The 17,613-nt window shown below is 33.2% G+C and overlaps 1 protein-coding gene across 1 annotated transcript in view; it reads right to left on the reverse strand.

Annotated features, from left to right (window-relative positions):
- Positions 1-17,613, reverse strand: part of LOC136984131 (meiosis regulator and mRNA stability factor 1-like) — a 129,460-nt gene that overhangs the window by 75,798 nt on the left and 36,049 nt on the right. The window contains 2 exon segments of the mRNA XM_067281066.1: positions 2,920-3,795; positions 3,797-3,833. Of these exon segments, the coding sequence (XP_067137167.1) occupies positions 2,920-3,795; positions 3,797-3,833 (913 nt within the window).

Genomic DNA, 17,613 nt, shown 5'->3' on the forward strand with positions numbered 1-17,613 from the left:
CTCTTTCCGGTCATCAGTTGCATAAGAGTCTCAACATGCATTGCTTCTCATTTTGAGATCACTTTAATGAATGTATTTCTGTATCAGTTAGATAAGTATAATATGGAATAATGGATAAAATATATAAAGGAACAACACCGGAGTGAAAATAAATGAAAATCAACAACTTTAGTGCCTTTGACCGGTGTGCTTCTCTCTTCTTTCTCTGTAAAACGCAAACGTTTTCGAACCTCGTTGGTTCTTCGTCAGGCGTAATGGAATTCCGTTACGCCTGACGAAGAACCAACGAGGTTCAGAAAACGTTTGCGTTTTACAGAGAAAGAAGAGAGAAGCACACCGGTCAAAGGCACTAAAGTTGTTGATTTTCATTTATGGAATAATGGATAGTTATTAAATTTTACTCAAAACTATGGAAAGTCTCAAAGAAACTTTACAGGATTTAAAATTGCATTTGGTGATGAATTTTTGAGTAGAGTATAGTTCTTCTGATGGCATGCTCATTTTCAGAAAGATCTAATCTACTGAGAATGACAGACAGAGAGCCAGGTTGATCAGATGTCAAGAGGTTAGAAAATTTGTTCCGAGAGACGATAGTTAATGCATATTATTTAAATCAACATAGAAGTTACAAAAATTAATATAGCAAGCGAGTAATGAATAATTTGTCAACGACTGGTTTCTCTCACGAAAAAAGATGTGGGAACCTAGAATGTGTTACTTGTTTTACAATTTTTGGTCTCCATACAAACCATGGTCATTCAACACCTCCGTATTCATCCAATTCGGCTCTTGCTAATGTTTTTATTATTTCTGCAAAACAAAAAATCTTGTAATGTTTGTCTTGACAAACATTTTTACAACATGCTGAGCAGCCAAAAGGTAACAACTGAAAAACTGAACAAATCTCAATTGAAGACAATATTGATCGGATTGGTGAAGGAACATTAACAGTGTATTATACAAATAATCTCGTCATCGCTACACAGTACAGTAATGAGAAGATTATTTTAAAAGTAATTTTTTTTGAAAAACAGGTTTGTGTTTATGTTATAACAACAGTCTCATTAATTAATTCGCATGCTTTGTATTTAAAAATTACATAAGTGAAATGGTAAAATGAAAAACACGAAAGTTTTGTCATCTTATTTAAATAAAATGTTATCATATTTACTGTAATGTATACAGAACAAGTTCTAGTTAAAGTTTAAATGAATATGAATAATAATTTTACAGCTCTAGTTAAAAAGAAATGTAATCTGGCAATAGCTATTGGTTTAATAAATTATTCAACTTGCATGTCTTCAATGCCCTAATTAACTTTTCATGTGACTCATGCAAGGTTTTATTTTTGACCTTCTCTTTTTACTAGATAACATTGTGGAATCGACTACATACTTATTTGCAAAAAACTGTTTATCCGACATTTTCCATATGATATTAAACAAAATATTACTGATATGTGGATTAAATTACCCTGCAACATAACAATTCAATGACAATTTTCTTTTAATTCACCAAATTGTAAATGCAGTTTTGACTGAGACCTGCTGATAGAAGCAACAACAAAATAGGAAAAAACTCAACATATAACAGCTCAGAATATAAAATAATGTTTGGACTCAATTCTTCACAAGTGTACATAGTACAATGCCTGTGCAAGAAAGGACTATTCGTACAATAAGTACTTATCCATTCTTCGCAGACATTATCTGAGTATTTAGTATGCGATATCAAATGGCTCAGGCTCAGGTAAATACAATTGCCCTTTATGGACCACGTAAACATTTTTCTCAGTCTGCTGCAACAAACAGCACAAGACTAATTCCTACAACGACACTTGAGATCCATTAATAGCACTGTCCAATATGATTTTTATTTCTGGAGAAATAAAGGTGATTTCTTATCAATTTTGATGCTTACATCTCAAAAAATGTCACATCATGTTGCAGTTTTCAGATACTAAAACACTTATTATATCTGATGTCTGTGCATTTACCAATTCATGTATCAATGCAATAAAACACCATCAATATTAGGAATTAATACCATAGGAGGCACTTTCAATGAAATAAAACAAGTAGAAAAAAAACTTGAAACAGATACTCTAAATTCATGAACTGAATATATTGTTTAAAGCAATTTAAACTAAAACTAAACTTCACTGCTAGGTTTCTGAACAATTCATCAAGATCCCTCTGACATGACATTTGAATAAATCTTCATTTACACTCAACAAGTTGAATTTATCTCCCAGAATTTAGAAAGAATCTCTAACAATCATAATCACGCAGACTGTAGTAATTTTTGCTATTTGAAATAACACATATAATCAACTAAAGCAGGAATCTGTCTTCATTAATTTGTTCAAAAAAGTATCTTTCAATTTATACTTTTATCTTATTTTCACTTCATATCAGCTCAAACCAGATTTATAGTTAGAGCCAAACAACTGCCAAGTTATCAGGCTACAATATGGCTATGTAATTAAGTACTAAATAACTTGATAATTTGTCATTACTGACCCGTATGGGTATATCTAAATTAATAGCTCTGGAAGCAAAGATCACTCTGAGGTCCATGTAGCATAACTGGCAACGCATCTACATGGTAAGTGTTAGTTCATATTCTTTTCTTCCAAAATCATTAAAAATTAAATTTATATCTAATTATTAAATTTATCATTACATGACAGCCTGATCACCTTACCTATAGCTAAATTACTTTATTTCTGATCTTTAAATCAGCCTTATTACAGCCCAACAGGTAACCTGGCAGTTCATTTAGCATAGTATTGCATAAACATCAATTCAATGCATTTTTTCATGTATATAGCATAAACATCAATTCAATAGTATTGAATTGATGTTTATGTTATTTATGTTTATTTAATTTAATAAAACATTGAAATATTAAACTCACCATGATATGCTCACGAAAAACAGAAAGTAAAATTTTCTTCATTTCATTAGCTTCGATATTTTGATCCAGATTGGTTACCAGCAATTCGACAGGTGACGACGATGTCGAAGATACAATTGGACTCGCTCTTCCGACCGGATGAGCACTATCACCCAGAGAAAGAGTGGGTGAATGCCAACCCATTTGATTTTGATAATCTGAATTATTAGAAAAGGGGCTAAAAAATATTGGAGAATTCGAGTTATAATTATTAAAATTGTTTGTTATGGAACTGGTAGAAATGTTATAATTATCGACTATTGTATTTTGTGGATTATAAATATTAGAATCCGATCTCGAGATAGATGAAAACTGAAATCCAGATTTAGGGGTACAATCTACCATTAAAAATGGAGACACTCTTCCAACATTTTTTTGAGATAATCTGTTTCCTGTTTCAGACACACCATTTGCTTGAGAAGCAGGTGAAACATCATTGATGTTTTGATCTTGATATGAAGACCACTTGAAACTTTTAGAATCCTGAGTGTCACACAATAAAGAATTCAATTTATCACTTCTTTCAGATGCAATCCTCTCTGGACATTTATCAACATTTTTCCTTGAAGCACTATCTTCCATTATATTTGGCGGTGGAGGAAACTCAACTTTTGTTTTTAATATTGGCATGTCATTTTGGGTATTTACACATTCCATTGCTTCATTATCTATTCCAGTTTGACTAACAGGTGAAGAATTGCAGCTACTACTTGAACTAACGCAATGTCTTCTGTTTTTGTAAGTTTTCTGCCTGTTTTGATATTGTTTCTGTCTGTTATAATCCGCACATTCATCTCCACTGGTTGATGACTGAAAATATGATACCGTTATCTTTTTTTCCAAATACGTCTTCTCTGTCCATCCGCTTCTTTGCTCTGAAACACAATAAAAGAGGATATATATTTTAATAACATGTTCGGCAAAGCTGAATGATATAAATTTTTTTGGGAGAGAAATAACAGTAACAAATATACATTTTAAAATATACATTTATTCAAGAAGATTGATCCAATTTGACTGTCAATACCTAGATTATTGATGGTTTGACAATGTGTACATACTATACAGTTAATTACAATAATAAGTTTGTCTTGTGCTTTACAGTGACTCAAAATGTATTGCAACTGACAACACATGTCAATCTAATACTCCAGTTTCTCTCTCACACAAATGTAATATGCACCTACTAACAGGGGGCCATAGCAATACAAGGGTTCAGTTCAGCAAATCACAAATGGCATTGGAAAGAAACATACAATGCTCTTTAAATCCCACAACAAAAAGTCATATCATAACAGATCATAACATTTTTTATTGAGACTATTTGAGTGCACATTCCCTAAAAGCTAGATTTGAACATGCATTGACTTTACTTGCATGACCTCTATCATAATTATTCCTCCTTCAGGAACTCAAACAATGTAACCTCACTGCAAGCGTCTTAGTCTAAAAACTTTATAAATGAAAATATTGCAAATACAGATAAGCTTCTTCATTATTTCTTACAGTTCAGAATTTATGAGCTAATTCTGGCATACCTATCTTCCAATACATACTCCCAAAATACCAGTGAAGAAAATTACAATATACTTAAACCAAAATTTTAAATGAAGTAAATAAAACAAGAAGAAATTAGAGTATTCACTACATAGAAATATACTAGGACATCGTGTGACTTTGTCATATCGCAACAGAATTGAAGCAAAGCCAGAAGGAAAGAAGCCATCCCTGCACCTGTTAGGCAGAGGCAATTCTTGTACAGTACCTCATAAATGTGGACAGGTAAACTTTGCACTTACCACCAAAGACCTGCAGGCCACAGGGGGGACAATCCTTGCACTGGCCAGATACAGAGAGATAATCCAGGAACAAAGCAATTGACGACGATTGCTTTGTTGTTGTGTTAAGTTCGATTTTTGTGCCTACTTTCCATTAGGCACATGTAATACTGTTTTCAAAAAATGACTCTCCCAAGATTTTTACATTTTTGGATCTAGGGGACATTGAAATGTCAAGAAATACAAAAACATTCAGTTGTATTTCTCTATGTGTAAGTGCGTTCAGGGACACAATTTTGTTTACCCTGTTTCAAGCTTAAGCAGTTTGTTGCTGGATTTTTTACATTTAAATAGACCTACATTACATCTCTGGATTCCTCATCTCAATTAATGGAAAATGGCTAAATTTTATCAAAATCGATCCATTAAACTTTGAGAATGAACTTGCTTCTATAAGTCCATACAAGACGTGCTAGCAATCGTAAAACATCACAGGACAAAGTCACTCAATTCACGTGCTATCACTTTGTTGCCTGTGATCGCGAAACAACCTTATATCTTGAAAACAAAGTCATGGATCTCCAGTTTTTTATTGCATTTTTGGATTCCACATTGCAATTAACAGAAAACGGCAAAATTTAATCAAAATCTATCAAATAGATTTTGAGAACGAAGACGATTGTTTAAGCCTCATAGAAGAAGCTTCACTGATGCTCCGCTTCAAAAATGAAAATAATATACATTATCTTTACAAGCAAGACTGTAGAATAACAGGATCATTTGAATAGAAAAAGTACTCTAAAATCAGAACCAATGCAATGTGACATACAAAGGGAATTAGGACAGCTGTCAAATGGGAAAGCACCAGGAGTTGATAGAATATCTGTAAAAATGTTTAATGAAGTATGAAAGAATCCAAAAAAATATCAACTGCAGTAAGTCAGAAAACATGGAAAACAGCAGTGGCTCAAAGTCAAAAATATTGGCCTCTACCCATTCCCAAATTATGAGAGGAGATGCAAAGGAGATGCAACACAGTGTGAGAGAAAACCATATCATTGCATTGATTCCTCATACAAGTATTTAACTCAAGATTTTACAAAAACAAATACATCAATCATAAAAAGAGAAATGCGAGAAGAATAAGCCAGGTATACAAAGAATGAAGGAATATAAGAGCAGATAGGAAGTATCAAGTGAACAACAGAAAGAAGACAAAAACACCAAAAAGAGGTTATTTGTGTTACGTTGGACTACTACAAGGCATTAGCGAGGTTGAGGCCGAAATTTTAAACGCAAAAACGTGTACGTTGGACGTTTGGTGCCGCTTTCCCGTAAGCCTAGAAGTTTGACAATGGTGTTTGGAAAGTCAGTGGAATCATGCTCAACATTCCAAACGCCATTGTCAAACTTCTAGGCTTACGGGAAAGCTGCGCCGAACGTCCAAAGTACATGTTTTCGCATTTAAAACTTTGGCCTCAACCTTGCTATTATTACATGAACCACTAAATTATGTAATGTACAAAGGAAAATGAATAGAACAAAACAAATTATTAAATTATTATACTATTGAAACACTTTAGACAAGAAGCCACAATTAGAATTTTATACTAGTTTGGAAATGGTTTCAAATAGAAAAAAAAAATCATGCAGTTTTATATTACAGTGCTAGACAGAAATGTAAGTTCAAGTAATATTTTTACACTGTAAATGAATAAATTGTTTAAATGAAATAACATGCAAAAATGATTGTGTCTTATTTTAATATGTTAAATAGTTTTATACTCACAAATTATTTGAAAATTAAACATTAAAAAACAATTTTAGAAACAAAATTATAAGATCAGTATAAATTTCATACAATTATAGGAGAAAGTAAGCAAATGAAGTTATATCAAATATTTATTTATAACATACAGTGAGATGCGTTGCTTGTAATAATCATTGAGCAAACTAAAAACGTACCACATGAATACCAAATTTGTATAACGTTAGCTATAGCACATTGGGAACGGTTATTATTATAAAACATGGAATTGATTGAGCACTAAAAAGTGTCCTAGAAGTTGTTTATCATCTCATGACAAAATAGATTTATTTACTTCCAACTCAATGTAAGTTGTAGCAAGTAAAATCAAAAGTGCTGCTGGACTTTCCTGTTCAACTCTACTTCAACATAGCTCAATTTAATCAGGTAATCATTTTGCTTTAATACAGTATATCTATTGGGCTTACAGATATTTATATTTAAATCCAAAAAAATGAAATAAAGGTATACAGTTATTTGTTGAAAAGTTTGCAAATCAAACAAGGTTTTCAAATAAGTATCAGCTATTACCAAGTATAATTTAAAAAATGGGTACAATTGAACTTTAGTTACCATTTTTATTTTCTGCATCATGTATTTAATTTATTATATCAGTCATCCTAATAAATTAGAAAAGTTCAGCTGTGTGTCTCTTTTGCATTACTGTAATCATATGCACCTAAATTATCTCACCTCCATCATCCACCTAAATAATTAAAAACTTACAATTACATAAGATACCTTTAAGTTTCATTATCTGTTATGATAGCATTTTCATCCTTTTTGTCATTAAGATAAATAGGAATGTGTGTCAATTTTTAAAATTTTACATGACTTCCGGCAGTAATTCTAACAAAGCCGACAAGAATTTGCCATAGCCTAAAGTCCATTAACCACATATATTTTTAATGAGAAAGGTTTAATAGCCCTTTAAAAGTTTTACGAATCCTAGCATATGCTTCACACCTACAAGAGATTAGTTTTTCGAAATAATACCTTCGGCTTCAATTTTTTTAGAACCAGCAAGTAAGCATACAGCAGTTTTCGGAGATTTTATACTCTGCATCTAAAACCAATAGTATCTTGTAATTATTCCAATTCCACTTGTAATTTTCAAAGCATCTTTATGGACCATTTTCCAGAATCATCTTTTTCTATAGACATTACATTCTTCCAAGTTGTTCATCTGCCAGGCATATCTTCTTCTCTTCATTCTTTTCTTCTCCCTGCCTTCTTTTGACCATCCGTTCAAGTTGCATTATCCCAGATTTCTAAAGTCGGCAATTCTGGTAGCAAGTCCTTAGCCGGGAAATGCTCTTCCTGGATGCCTTTTTTTTCTTTCCGTAATACTTTTTGAAACATTGCCTCGGTCTTTTCTTCTTGCTCCTCCAACCATCATCCTTAATTTTTTTGTAAGTTCTTCCCCCATTTGTTTCAACGTTTCAGTCTTCCTTGTCACCAGTCCTTGTAACGAGTCGTCTTCCGTAACACTCTCTTTCCACATCTCGCTTCTCACTCCCCATCAGACAGGCAACATTTTTCTTATAAAAAAAATTAACCCTGTGCAATTTAATCTTTTGCCATATTCTCTGTTCTTATTTTATCTGTTTACAAACAATATTCACCGAAACAATTAATTAGGAAACAGAAAATAAAATGGCTGTCCCGTTTATTCGTAGGAATTTGCTAAAAAACCATAGTTTATTTTTGTTGTTTTTTTCTTTTGTTATACTATATTAAAGACGTCATCGAGCTCATTCGACAAAACTGACAAATACGCAAACTCACCGATTTATTTAAAACACTAAGGCTAAGCCTCCACTTGCGATTTCTAATCGTGACAACCAATAAATTGCTGCCAGAGAAAATCTACAAGGTGCACCTGCACACACTGCGATACATAAATCGTCTAATTAGAACAGTTTTCCAATGGATGTCGTCGAAACTACTCGTGCGATCGCTCTTTTGCTTCAGGCGAGAAGTAAACGCAGAAGCATCATTATTGGGTACATCCAATAACAAGTCAAAGATTACGGAAAGGGCAGTTTTACAAGTTATTTGAAGATTTATGTGAGCACCCTGCAGTGTTTTTCCAGTATTACCCAATGACAAAACGGAGTTTTGCAGTTTGTTTGCAGTGTTTTAAACAGAGACCAAACTGCTCGAAAACTGCGACTAGACTATCGCCAAGTGGGTACACGTCCGTGCACGTCTCCGATTCATCGGGTAGAGCAGCAGTCGTGTCGCAGCAAAAATAGAACCGGTTTCAATTTTTTAATCGCAGCGATTGTTTAGTCACAAGTGTATGCACTTGTATTGGAAACAACGAGTTTTATTTATGCGACTGAAAAAATCGCGCAACTAAAAATCTCAAGTGGAGGACTAGACTAATAATAATTTGGTGGTCGTAGAATAATTTACGCAAGTATCGCAACCACAATAAAAAGGACAGACGAAATGGGATCTCCCAGCTTTCATTCCATTATTCTCTTAATTAGAACGGAAATCGCGTTTTGGTTAATGTTACCTTAGGTGCCAAGATGGTGGCTTGTCTCTGATTCCAGTAAGGAAACAGTGGGATGCTCGTTCTAACCTAACGTAACCTAACAAATTACCATAATTATTAGCAACCAAATTAATAGGATAGGTTAAGTTAGACGAGCGTCCCACTATTTCCTTACTGGAATCAGAGACAAGCCACCATCTTGGCACCAAGGGTAACATTAACCAGAACGGGAATCGCGTTTTTTTTTGGGAAATTCATTCTAGGATTAAACCGTTTCCTCATTAAAAACGTATTCAAAATGCAAAATAGACATTAAAGTCGTTTAACACATTCCGTCGGAAAACAAATACTCGAACGTAGCCGGTATCTCAAAACCGAAAATATTTTTCGGTGGCGCAAAAATTAAACATTTCCGGATCTAACAATATATTTACGGCAACTTACATTCTGTAACAAAGCCAACTTTCCTAAATACATTAAAACGCCAGGGACGGCTCGTCTTCGTCCGGCAGACACTAGCTTAAACCCAAGAGTCGGTCAGAGTAGGATCACATTAATTTCCGATAAAGAGATAAAGCAATTAATTGTTATTTTCCTCGAATAAAAAATATTTTATTTTTCACATCACAAAATATATTTTAAAAGGAAACTCTTTTAAAATCCCTAAACGGAAATTACGCCGGTTAGAAAAATTATGCAAATACGGCAGGGGTGCGCCCAACCTCGTGCCCGCCGGCGCACATGCGCCTGCAGAGCTATTTACAGTAAATGCGCTGGCGGTAAAGCGTTGAAATAATGAAAAAGAACTAAATCTTAAAAATAAAGAAAATAAAAAGCTACTTTAATTTTTAAAATCTTGCTAGATGTAGTGAGAAATCCACTAAATGGCTACACTGATCTAATTCGTCATGCCTATTATAATCGCGTCTCTATTGTATTAGCAGTATGGTATTAGTTGTCACCGCGTGTTGTCGTTGTGAACTCGTTCTACTCACATGGTATCGTTTTGTTGTGTTTGTTTTTTCTTTTTGTACATAGACATTTTACCCAAAATTAGTAATTCAAGTAAAAAACAACGAACCTACCATTTTAACTAAGATTAGGAAGGAGACTACTTTGTTATCGAAAGTAGAGAGAAATATATTTGCTTAATATGCAACAGCGTTGTGTCAGTGGAGGAGAAACACAACGTCGAATGTCATTACAAAATCAATCATAGTTCTTTTGAGATTATCCGCCTAAATCCGAATTAAGAAAAAGAAAATTTAATCTTTCAATAATCACTCAGATTCTTTGAATATATTGACATAACCACCTTATGTATCCGAGAACTAATATTTATTATTAAGGTGGCAAACTTTTTTACAATGAAAAGGAGGACACACATAAAATGAAGGAAAAATATTGTAAATAAAAGAAACATTTTATTCATTGCAACAATAATACACTATAATAATCTCTACTGCATGCGTATGTGCCGTGTTGTGTTTCGGTAAGAAGTAAACAAAGCTACTTGCATGCAGCGCACTCTCTCAAGGTCTACTGTGCAGAGCACGTGCGTTTCATAATAGCGTTTTGCTGCACTGTACCGAGCCTTGATGAACCGTCATGTCAAATATAAACACATCACATCACATTACATGCTACGGATAATTTTGTGCTACGGTAAATTTGTGGCGTCTTTATAGTTGAAACATTTGCCCGTACTGCCGGATCTATACTGGTATATTTCAAATTTTTCCACCTGTCTAATAACCTTAGCTTCATTCCAATCAATCACCAAACGTTCACTTTGTGCTACTTTGGATAGTGCTCTATTTATATATATCATACACATGTTCTTTAAAACTTTTACTCAACTTCCTAGTGGTGACACCAATATATTCTTTATCTAGCCCTAGTTGATCATTTTTGTATGGTATTCTGTACACTCTAGACTGCTCCTCCTTATCCTGTCCTTGTCGTTTCTAAGTAGACTATAAATCGTGGAAGCCCGTTCATATATTAATCCTGTACTCTTGTAGTTGGCTACTACCTCGTGATATTGGGCATTCCTCAGTTATATGTGAATTTAGTAATTTCTTTGTTTGTATTCTCTTTTTCCTTATTTTTATTAGGTACCGAGTACGATCTTATTAACTTTTCAACGATTTCTGTTTTAAATCCTAAGGATCCAGCAATGGTTCTGATACTATTTAACTCTTGCCACCTGTCGCAAATGTTAGAGCAGTAATTAAATTCCCTTCTAATAAGAGCCCTAAATGCTGACAGTTTGTAAGCAGGCGGATTATTGGATGAGGAAGGAATGTACAGTGGGTCGTGTGTAGGCTTAATGTATACCTTAGTGGTTAAAGAAGCATTTATCATTGGAGCCATTGGAGCATTTTCTAATATACGAGAAATTATTTCAGCAATACAAGATTTGCCATTATCAAACAATGCAAGTACAAGAAGAATCCAGGCGATTTCAACAGATTTGCAAAGTCAGTTGAAAAATGATTTGGAAGAATGTGAGTATTTCTCATTATAATTAAATAATTAAAACATAGCAGATATATCAGATACAGTGCAATTGGCAGTAATAATAAGAATGGTATTTGGTGATTTTAGTGTGAAAGAACTATTACAGTTACTATCAATGCAAGAGCGAACAATGGGTGAAGATATTTATAATATCTTTAAAAATTACTCAACAGAAATTAATATGCATATTAATAATATAAAGAAATTAATATGCCTTTACACAATTTATCAGCAATAATTACTGATGGTGCACCAACAACAATGGTGGGTTGCAATAATGGATTCACTTTTCATTGCAAGAAAGATGAATCCTTTTCGAACTTTATGTATTATCACTGTATCATCATTATATGCCAAAATATTATCTTTTGAACATGTTATGTATGTTGTTGTTAAAATAATTAACAAAATTCGAGCAAATCCTTAATCACACAGATTGTTTAATTAAAGTCATTGTAGAAAAGGACGAATCTTCCCAAGCTGACTTTATCTTACATACAGATATAAGACGGTTAAATAAAGGCGAAGCACTTGGACGATTTTTGATCTTTTAGAAGAGATAAAAAAAATTCCTTATTTCAAAAGGTCAAACGTTTGAACAATTAGACAACCTACAATGGTTAATGGACTAGGCTTTTTTAACTGACGTATGTGAAAAATTGAACAGTTTAAACCTGGATCTCCAGGAAAAAAATAAGCATTTAGCTTAAATGATTAGCTCTACAAAAACATTCAAAGCCAAACTAGTTTTGGATAAATAAATTCTGTTGTACACTTTCCAAGGATGAAAAAAGTGACTGGTGAAAATAATTTTGACCTAACATTATTTATTACTCATCTTAAAAATCTTTTGGAACGGTTTGACAGTAGATTCCAGCAATTTACCATTATTGAACCCTTGCTACATTTACACGAGTAGACATTACCGAAACTGCTCAACTTATAACAGAACTTCTTCAAGAAGAAACATCGATAATTTAAGAAGAGATTTTAGATTTTCGAAATGGCATCGTATTAAAATCTCACGATGGAATTTAGTTGATCATAAAAAGTATAATCTTTTGAGAAAAGGAGCCTTCAAAATCAAATCCTGTTTTGGTTCCACGTATTTGTGCGAATCTTTATTTTCCACCACGAATATTATAAAATCAAAAGTCAGATTTCAACTTACTAATGCCAACCTTGAAGATTGTTTACGATTGGGATTATCATCTCACACTTCCAACTGTGAGAAATTGGCAAATAAAATGCAGTGTCAAAGATCGCACGTAATTCGGTTTTTATAATGAATATATATAATATGTTATAGTAAATATGTTACAAAATGCATGTTATAATAAAGAACATATTTACACTCTTTTCAAACTGCAGATAAATAATAATCAAACATGTTTGATTATTATTTATAACTGCATAACTGATGTTTGAACATAATATTTAACTTTTTGTTTATTTGATTTGCGCCCGCCGCTATTTTTTGCAATCTCGAATGCGGCCGTGCCACAGTAAGATTGGGAACCCCTGAAATACGGAACAGTTTGGGCTAACAAAATGGTAAAATAATCCGTCTAGTGATCTCGATTTGTCTACCTCGGCTGTAATAGAGACATCGAGCTTATGACCCGACAATTCGGCAGTTCGTTTGACTTTAATTATCAGGTTTATAAAGAAAAACTTTATACTCTATCCTTGCCCAATTTGCACAACCTGGTGTAATGCAGTTATCGAAACTACCGGGGGCGCTTAAAAATTATGACGGCATCGGCACAATTATTCGAGATATCACAGGTTCTGACAAGTAAAGAATTTTCAGTCCTGCCACAAATAGGCTACGTATTGACTATTGACAATCTGACGTGCCTTAGTACGGAAAAATTTTAGAAACTAATAAGCAGGCTTAAGATTAATAAATACAAATGTATTCTAACAGTTTATGAGTTAATTATACTTTCTATTTGCAAAATTTCCTCAACTCACCAGTGGCCAAGCGGTTCCGTTCCCCGAACACTAGTAGTTCGGTCGTGGGTTCGAGCCTGGCCGTGGAGTTTTCCGGATTTTCTCCACGTCTGTAATACCCTAATAGGGGTCAGTTACCCTTAAAAAAATCTCCTAGAAGGCATCGCCTAAGTGTTGTCATAATTTAACAAAACGAACAAGCAAAATTTCCTCAACCTTAATACGAAAAAAGTGAACTTTTAAGAAATTTGTGGGATTTCCTAGGGAAGTTAAACAATAAAAAGCTTTTCGATGAAATTTCTGAATTAAAACATGAAAATTCTATTATAAAACGGCAATTAAATTTCACACAAGATAAATTAAGATTTATGGAGCAGGACGTTAACGATTCAAGTTTAGAAACTGTTGGGCTGCCTTGTTAAATTAAAATTTAATCGATATTCCTTATAAAGTGGTGACAATTGTTGATAACACATTTGATAAACTCTCTATTGTAAATGCCTGTAGACCTAAATCCCTTCCAAGTGATGCCAGTGACGTAAATTACAGCCTATCACAGTGAAATTGATATAATTAAAGAGAATAAACTTAAAATTATCTCCAATGCAAGTAATATAATTAATGAAGAATATTTTATAAAATTAGTTTTAAAGGAGGGAAAAATATTAAAAACTGCACATTTTTATTAATAAATATCTTCCCATAACATTAAATAAGAAAACTAAGATAAAGCGAAAGGAATTTTTGGCAAAAATCATCTCAAACGATACAATAAAGTTAATTAATCAGAAGTTGTTTAAACAATTAGGTAATATTTTTATATCGGGATATCAACACGCGAGAATACAGTACTAACGGAAATGAGAGGGCTATGTAGGGATATTACAAATAAAATTAGGAAAGAAGAGGAAGATTACTACGACAGACGTTCTTCGATAGAGTTAAGACAGAACGATATACAAATGAATCAGTTGATGTATGAAGGAACGCTTTTTCAAAATGATGAAAAAATATGTAACATTTTTGCTGATTTCTGCAGACAGATGGGAGGTTTTGCCACGTCAACGTTAAAAATTAATTCTTTCTTACATTCCTCTTCGAGTGGTACGGTCGAATCTGTTGTAAGGAACTTTTCATAAAGAGATCTTTCAATATATTACGAGTGTAAACGCTAATACTCCGGACACTGATAAGATATATTTATTTTAAGACAAATAGCAAACATTATCGCACCATCATTATCTTATTTAATTAATAAATCCTTGGAACGTGGGACGTTTCCGGAGAAGTTTAAACACACCCTTGTAATTCCAATATTTAAAAACAAAGGATGTAAACAGGTTAAATTTGAATTTTGTGTGTTCTTTTGTACTCTTACGTACCTATCAACTGCTACAAACTTTGCAGCACGCGATAAATATGTAATACTATCATATAAGCTATTCAGTACTGTACCTGTTCAATTTTATGTAATCACTTATCAGTATTGAACCAATTAGTTTGTATCATCTGTGGGTAATACCCTACATTTATTCATGTACTATGGTGTCTCTACTACTGTACAACTATATATTAGTTTTTACCATTGTATACTGTATATTCAATGTTTCTCGCGCCATTACTGTATTTTGTATAGCTTTATACATTTGTGTAAATTTTATCTCTATTCCTATTTGTATTTGTATTTTCGTTTATTAATAAAGGCGATGCAGGCGCCCATGGTTCCCATACTCATCTTCGATCATTCCCTACCTAAACACTATCTCTTCCTCTTCTTACTTCCACTTCACACCTACTACTTCCATAGAGGTAAAGTCAGTTCCTAAACAGACAACCTCTTTACTCCTTTAAAAAAAAAAAAAAAAAAAAAAAAAAACCTAGGCAGATTGGAATCCTCGAGTAATAATAGAAAATAATATAAACTTATTGCTAGCTAAGTTAAATATATGGAAAATCATAACTTTCGAATAAATGAGAATAAAACAAAGTATATCTGTTTGGTAAAGAGAAATAAAAAAGTAAATTTGGATGAAATTCAAGTAACAATAAACGTCTTCAAGGAGTTAATTAATATTGTTAAATATTTGGGAGTCGAAAATAGATGATAATCTTCTATGGAACAGTCATATAAATAGTTCAACCCTGTCTTTATCCAGGTTTATTGGAATACTGAAAAGAAGAATGACATATATAAATATTGAGACTGATTTGCGTTTATATCACGCTAGTACGGAACCCAAATTAAGATATGGTATTTCCGTATAGGGTTACGTCTTCTTATTTTGTTTTGAATAAGTTGCGAGTCATTCAAAACAACTTTATTAGAATATTATATAAGTTACTATAAAGATCTAAAATCACCTATTATTATAATCTGGCCAATATCGATAATACACAAGTCGTATATTAAAAAACAGGTTCTTTTAGACAGCTTCAGACTAATAAAGGATTGTAAAAAAGAATCTTTTTTTAAGCAATTTGATAAAACAAAAAAAAATACTTTAGGCCCTCTAACTACAATTATCGATGAAAAAATAATCTGATTCTACCAAAAGTTAAGCACCGTTTTACCAATCCGTATATAATTAGAATGTTTTTTGACGCTGAGAAAAGGCCGATGGCCATAGCGTCGTTTAATAAGATTAAAGATGAAATCGCTTAATGTTTCGTGGCGGATGCCGTCGAGCATTCTTCTACGAGGCGGCGGGGAAAGGCACGGGCGCAGATCCCAAATTAAGATTCCGCCAGATAAATCAGGTGGCACAGTCTTCTTAACGACGACGGCCGAAAAGCGAAGGCAAGAAAGTTCCGAAATATACGATGTGGCTTTTCCACTTGGAAACGCGCCCGAATATTTACGACCCGGTAGAATATTTAACGACGACGGCAGATTCCGCCCAATAACTCCGTCGAGCCACTTTTACCGGAAGATTTCCTCCCCCAGGCCACAACGGAAATAAAGCGGTGTCGAACGATGAACGATTCGGACCGCGGCCGAATGCCCGAGCCTACGATTTGACAAAGAGCGGTCGAGATCGAAACGGCGTTTTATTTAACGTTAAATAAATATGGGACCGTTTCCAAGACGGCCCGGGAACGGGAAACCGGCCCCGAGAAAACCCGAAAAAAGTCAACTCGGCCACCGGGCGCCTGCGGACTATGATAAAGAGCACGGCACATTATATATAGGCCTATATATATCCCGCTTGAACAAATTTTCGGTTAATAACATTTTTTATTTTTTATTTTGTGGCGGGTAAGAGTTTTCCGCCGTAAAAACCAGCAATTAATTTAAAAATACACGGACAAAAATGGATTTTACACTATCTGAAATGAAAGTAATCAGAATAAACTCTAAATACGTTTGTTGCAAACAGCACTAATCTGATAGATCGGGGATGTGCAAACACAATCTTAAAAAGAGGTAAAAAATGGTCATGTCTATTAGTTGATTTGTTACCATTGGAGAATAAAGTTAAGCTGGAAAAGATAGATGATGTGAAAACTTTTAAATAAAATGGGAATAAGCGATGGGCATACTGCGATGACATTTTACAAAAAGTCTTTTCTTGTTTAGAAAGTGATTGATTGTAAATAGGTACTGTGACAGAACAATTACAATATGAATTTTATTAATTTTATGTAATCATTAAGAGTTTTCGTTCTTTGGAATTAGTATAGTTTTTTAAACACCATTTTTTTAAATCATTTTCAGTCACATGAAGAAGGTTCGTGGGATTTTCACTTTTGTTTTGTATCGTATTTTGTATATTGTCTTTTGTTGTTGTTATTATATTATCCATTTAATGCAGCAATTTTGTTCCAAAGTGGTTTAAGTCCACGATTTGAAGAACCAAAACTACCATTTCCTTTGCCTCAGGATTTTTTTTTTTTTTCACTGTTAAACATATATTCAGAATATATAAAATTAAAGCTCTGTACCAAAAATTCAGGTTTTACCTTAACAATCAAAGCAATTATTTAAAATTTGCAAATTTGTATTTCCTAGAGATATTTTGGAAATAAGTTCTTCAAATAGCTTCGAAATTTAAAAACATTATAATGTGGTAAAATTTTTGTAATAA

This window comes from Centruroides vittatus, unplaced genomic scaffold (genome assembly GCF_030686945.1).
Source record: "Centruroides vittatus isolate TY-2023 unplaced genomic scaffold, ASM3068694v2 contig_904, whole genome shotgun sequence".
Taxonomy (NCBI): domain Eukaryota; kingdom Metazoa; phylum Arthropoda; class Arachnida; order Scorpiones; family Buthidae; genus Centruroides; species Centruroides vittatus.